Source organism: Coregonus lavaretus, assembly GCF_964263955.1.
Source record: "Coregonus lavaretus genome assembly, chromosome: 13".
Lineage (NCBI taxonomy): Eukaryota > Metazoa > Chordata > Actinopteri > Salmoniformes > Salmonidae > Coregonus > Coregonus lavaretus.
Window position 1 is genome coordinate 9,107,163 of NC_140000.1, and position 6,026 is coordinate 9,113,188.

The 6,026-nt window shown below is 42.9% G+C and overlaps 1 protein-coding gene across 1 annotated transcript; it reads left to right on the top strand.

Moving 5' to 3' along the window:
* Positions 1–1,327: 1,327 nt before the first annotated feature.
* Positions 1,328–3,071, top strand: LOC311139083 (L-rhamnose-binding lectin CSL2-like; the record flags this gene model as incomplete). Its single annotated transcript, XM_084173964.1, has 8 exons — positions 1,328–1,372; positions 1,650–1,685; positions 1,761–1,814; positions 1,893–2,028; positions 2,254–2,363; positions 2,489–2,533; positions 2,740–2,878; positions 2,966–3,071. Exons 1-8 carry the CDS (start codon positions 1,342–1,344, stop codon positions 3,069–3,071), a joined length of 657 nt encoding a protein of 218 aa, XP_084030090.1. The 5' UTR covers positions 1,328–1,341.
* Positions 3,072–6,026: the final 2,955 nt, after the last annotated feature.

The following is a 6,026-nucleotide window of genomic DNA, read 5'->3' on the forward strand; positions in this document are numbered from 1 at the left end:
GACACTGACAAACTGAATCTGAGATCAATTAAAAACCACCTTGTCTTGAATCCATCAATGGACTAGGTGTGTGGAGACACGCACATTGTAGGCTACGATATGAGGAGGAAATTATAGTCCTAAAAAGGCCTGTCTGATATGCCTTGTTATTGGACTACAAACAATCCACAGCTAGGCAATAAAAAGCTATTGATCTTCTGCGGCTAAATTATAGGCCTCATGGTATAGTAGGCTATTCTGAATTATTTCATTTCTAAACAGACAGCAGAAATTCTATAACTTTGGCAAATGTATTGTAATTTATCATGGGTGCTGCAGCTCCTCCACAACACGTTGCACTCCAGAACACTGATTCTATAAGGAAATAAATGCTACCAGCTGTCTCACGTCAGAGTTAGATGTTCATCCATGTTTCTCAAATGTCTAAGTTGTTCCAAACATCACATTTCTAAGTGTTTTAAGGTTAAGTTCCGGCATTAACTCCAATTTTGGAAGAGGCAGACGCTTACAGCCATCCCCATACACAACCGAAACCTACTTGAAGGTAACAGCTCTCACTGTTGCCCCTAGTGGACGGTTTCCACATCTCCCGACATCGAATACTGACTTGTCACGTATGACCTGGCTCAATAAATGCAGTGCAACACTGGAGAGATGAGACTTGCAGGCTTATGTCTATCAGAGCAGAGGGAGGGAGAGAGATCATAGAAAGTGTATCATTCTAGTTCTTTGAGATACAGGCCCGCTTCTCACAAGGCCACGCGTTGGTCTCGAACATGGTTTGTGGAAAATTGCAACCTTTGAGTCCAGGTCCGCCCAACCTGAATCTATGCATAGAATATCAGGCCCGGGCTGAAAATTGACTTTTTTTGTTGGGGGGGGGGCAGAAGAATTGACAGGGGCAACTCGATCGCTTTTATTATAATTTTGACATTGCAAAAAGTGAAGGGGGAATAGTGTTTTCTCACTAATGGAGGAATGACTAAATCTTTACTGAAACGGTGCGTGTAAAGCTATATCACGGGTAAATCGACACCCAGAGAAAATAAAACACAACGATAACTAAAATGGGCTTTATTCTGTTGTGATTACGTGAAGGGAGGACGGCACGTCACACACTACTTGTGGTTTGAGCTGGAGTGAGATTTTAGTTCTGTGTTGCCAAGATGACTGCTAATCCGCTGTGCTTTGTGTTCCTGGTTGATGCTTTGCAAACAATGATCTGTTCTTGACAAGTATCAAATGTTAATTAAAGCTGTATTTGGCCAGGTGACCATCTGTAGCCTCTTACCTGTTACTACCACACCTGAACCAGCTACTACCACACCGGTACCCAGCATCATGCTCCTTTTAAGACTGACTGCGTTCACCTGTGAGTATACTGAGGCAGTTTAGAATATACATTCCAGTATTTTCCAGATGTTTCTAAATTTGTCAGTTTGTATTTGTAAGTAGGTGAAGTCCAATATAAACAGTATGACCCAGGTCTAGTATACAGCATCCTGTCTTATCTGAGGACTAGGTGCTGTTCCATGTCTGTCTGTATCATACTGTACACTATATACTTACTGTACACTACTTCTCCTGTAAAGAATTGCGAAGAGACTGACCAAGGTTAGAAAAGCTGAACTAGCTGTGATGTTTTTCAGTGCTGGCTGCAGCTTGCTGTACACTACCGGCTGCAGGTACGTGGTTGTGTGGGTGGTTGTGAGTGTGCACGCATCATCTATAATGTGATGGTAATTATGTTTCTTCCTCAGCAACTAGAGTGGTCACCTGTGACAATGGCGACAACGTCCAGTTCCTGAGCTGTGGTATGAACACACACTACCCTGATGGTCTCTCCATAGTGCTGTCTGTCTTTTTACCTGTTCTTATTCTTTCCCTGCTAGATTCTGGAGTGATCTTCATTGAGAGAACTCTGTACGGACGGACTGACGGAACCACCTGCAAAGAAGGACGAACTGCCAACCAGCTGACCAACACACAGTGTTCACAGACGGGCGCCATGGAGGTCCTCTCACAGAGGTACACAGTGTTTATTTGATAAAGAAAGTCTGGGATTGTCAGAGGCGTGTTGTTGAAAAGCACATCACAGTATCGTCTATGCTTTTTTTTTTTTAAGCCATTTTTCCTGACGTTCGCGGTAAACACTGCAGATGTCTGTTTAAAATGTCAAGCGCTGCATGCTTGTTGACAACGCCTTTGATTAAATCCCAGCCATCACTCATCTTACCTCCTGATATCCCCCAGGTGCAATGGGAAACGGGTGTGTGAAGTGAACACTGAAGTCTTCCGTACTTCTGACCCCTGTGTCGGAATCTACAAATACCTGGAAACCACCTACACCTGCATCCTAGCAAGTCAGTCTGTCTTATTATTATAATAATACACCAGGCTAATGTGTGTCTGCTATGAGAAGGTATGCCTTTGTCTGCCCAGCAGTAGCCAGTGTGGTGAGTAATTCTTGTTTGTTTTGTCCTGGCAGCACGCAGCATCACGTGTGAAGGCTCTGAAGCTCTACTAGAATGTGGTAAGGCTCTGAAGCTCTACTAGAATGTGGGGAGGCTCTACTAGAATGTGGGGAGGCTCTGATGCTCTACTAGAATGTGGTAAACTTGTCAACACTCTGCTGTACAGTATACTCATATCTCATATGATTATGTATTATTCACGGTTTATATTACCGTCACTTGCACAGCAAAGACCTCCAGCCTTACCTCTGTTCCTCCTCCTCAGATGACGGTACGATCCAGATCCACAGTGCCAACTATGGTCGCCGTGACCAGCTAGTGTGTTCCTTTAATCGGCCCGCTAACCAACTAGCCAACACCAACTGCCTCAGCCAATCCACCACTGCCAGTAAGGTGGAAAAGAGGTACTGAAACCTGCAGTGTGTACTGTAGTGTTAACCTCTACCTGTAGAAACATGACTAGCGTTAACCTGTATCTGTCGTTGACACAGGTGTGATGGGAATAGCCAGTGTAACGTCCCGGCGTCCAGTTCTCTGTATGGAGATCCCTGTGTAGGAACCTACAAGTACCTGGATGTGGCTTACACCTGTGGCTAAACGTGAGGCACGCACACTAACGCATGCACACATGACTGGGAAGTAGAATGCTGGGGCTGACCGTTTTGTCTTCCAGGAGATTTACTCTGTGGAACATAAAGACCAGAGAGACTTCTGGGATATCTTGCTCTTCATTGGTTGGATGTCTTCTTTCCTGTCCTCTCTCCTCCTTTGACATCTCAGTTGAGAGTAATCTATGTAAACTGCATGTTTCCATGTAAAGTTCAAGATTTGTAAATCACATTCATTGTGTATTTTGTTGTAGGCATTTGTGTGTAGTGAGGCCCTCTGGAGATGTATCCCTGGTGCTGCAGCAAGGCACGGTCAGGAGGACTCATGGAGAAATAAAACATTAACCCCAGAAAAGTAACTTTATTTCAAATAACATTACCATAATGTTTTGAATAAATACTTTAGTACAATGTTGCTTTTTCTGAACTGAGGTGGTGGGTCTGGATTAAACTAAGCAGCAAAAGACAAGACTTGGTGTCTTTTGTTCAATATTACGAAACATGTCCACATGAAGTACTTTATTTGAATCCACAAATTATATAAAAGGATTCAAACATTTCAAAGGTATTGGATACATGGACACTTAAGAATACAAAAAGCACATGGCAAAGTAATAAACTTTATGGCCTGAATACAAAGTGTTATGTTTGGGGCAAACCACATTACTGAGTACCAGTCTTCATATTTTCAAGCATGGTGGTGGCTACATTGTTGTGGGTATGCTCATCATCGGCAGGGACTATGGAGTTTAGAATAAAAATTAATGGAATAGAGCTAAGCACAGGCAAAATCCTGGAGGAGAACTTAGTTGAGGGAGACAAATTAACCTAAAATGCAAGGCCAAATATACACTGGAGTTGCTTACCAAGACAACGTTGGATGTTCCTGAGTGGCCTAGTTTTGCCTTATATCGACTTAAACTACGGCAAGACTTAAATGGCTGTCTAGCAATGGTCAACAACCAACTGTACAGAGCTTGAATTTTAAAAGTAATGTGCAAATATGGTACAATCCAGGTATGCAAAGCTCTTAGACTTACCCAGAAAAGGTAACAGCTGTAATTGCTGCCAAAGGTGATTCTAACACGTATTGACTCGGGTGTGAATACCTATGTAAATTAGATATTTCTGTAATTCATTTAATACATTTGCAAAATAATTATTGAAAATGTGTAGATGGGTGAGATTTATTTTAACATCCGTTTTGAATTCAGGCTGTAACACTGGAATAAGTCAAGGTATGAAGGCACTGGACACACAGACCGGAGTTATTGTGGCATGTCACTACCTCACTGTCCAACCCAGCAGTATGAACAGAAGAGCAAACTGAAGAGGAAGAAAATGTTCAGCAACTCTTTCCAGTTGTCCATTCTTAAGAATTTACTGGGACCTGGCATCCACAGGAGATGGTAGTCGACACATACACGTGGATGCAGGACTTCAAGGGCAAAAGTGCTCATATTGACGGTGAACAAAAATAAAATATACATTCAACTTCATCACACTTTAGATCAGAACTGAATGTAGCCAAAATCAAGCCAAAACACAAATGCTCAAATTGACTCCCACACAACTAAGAGGACAGGGCAAGCAGTCACTGTTCCATTCACAGACCATCATGAGAGACCAGCCTGCTTGAATAGAAAGGTTTCCCTCCACAAACCTGGGGTATACCAACAAAGCCAAACCACAGGGATGTTGGAGGGGAAATTATTATTCAATGTAAACAGGCAATAAACATCACTTCATGCATCACCTTCAACTCACAAAAGCAAATGGTATACCAATAACATAAATCAAGATTTTGTAACAGGAAAACTACTGTGAAAGCTGGTTTTCATCTGAATCTATAAAAGACCTTCCCCTAAATCTGTTCTGATATCACCTGACTTACAATGCCTTCGGAAAGTATTCAGACTCCTTGACTTTTTCCACTTTGTTACGTTACTGCCTTAATCTAAAATGGATTTACATTTTAAAAATCCTCAGCAATCTACACACAATACCCCATAATGAAAGTGAAAACAGGTTTTTAGAATTTTTGGCAAATGTATCAAATAAAAAAAACAGAAATACCTTATTTACATAAGTATTCAGACCCTTTGCTATGAGACTCAATTTAGCTCAGGTGCATCCTGTTTCCATTGATCATCATTGAGCTGTTTCTTGATTGGAGTCCACCTGTGGTAAATTAATTTGATTGGACATGATTTGGAAAGGCACACACCTCTCTATATAAGGTCCCACAGTTGACAGTGCATGTCAGAACAAAAACGAAGCCATGAGGTCGCAGGAATTGTCCGTAGAGCACCGAGACAGGATTATGTCGAGGCACAGATCTGGGGAAGGTTACCAAAACATTCTGCGGCATTGAAGGTCCCCAAGAACACAGTGGCCTCCATCATTCTTAAATTGAAGAAGTTTGGAACCAGGGAGAAGGGCCTTGGTCAGGGAGGTGACCAAGAACCCGATGGTCACTCTGACAGAGCTCTAGAGTACCTCTGTGGAGATGGGAGAACCTTCCAGAAGAACAACCATCTCTGCAGCACTCCAACAATCAGGCCTTTATGGTAGAGTGGCCAGACAGAAGCCACATCTCAGTAAAAGGCACATGACAGCACTCTTGGAGTTTGCCAAAAGGCACCTAAAGACTCTCAGACCATGAGAAACAAGATTCTCTGGTCTGATGAAACCAAGATCGAACTCTTTGGCCTGAATGCCAAGCGTCACATCTGGAGGAAACCTGGCACCCTCCCTACGGTAAGCATGGTGGTGGCAGCATCATGCTGTGGGGATGTTTTTCAGCGGAAGGGACTGGGTGACTAGTCAGGATCAAGGGAAAGATGAACGGAGCAAAGTACAGAGGGATCCTTGATGAAAACCTGCTCCAGAGCCCTCAGGAACTCAGACTGGGGCTAAGGTTCACCTTCCAACAGGACAACGA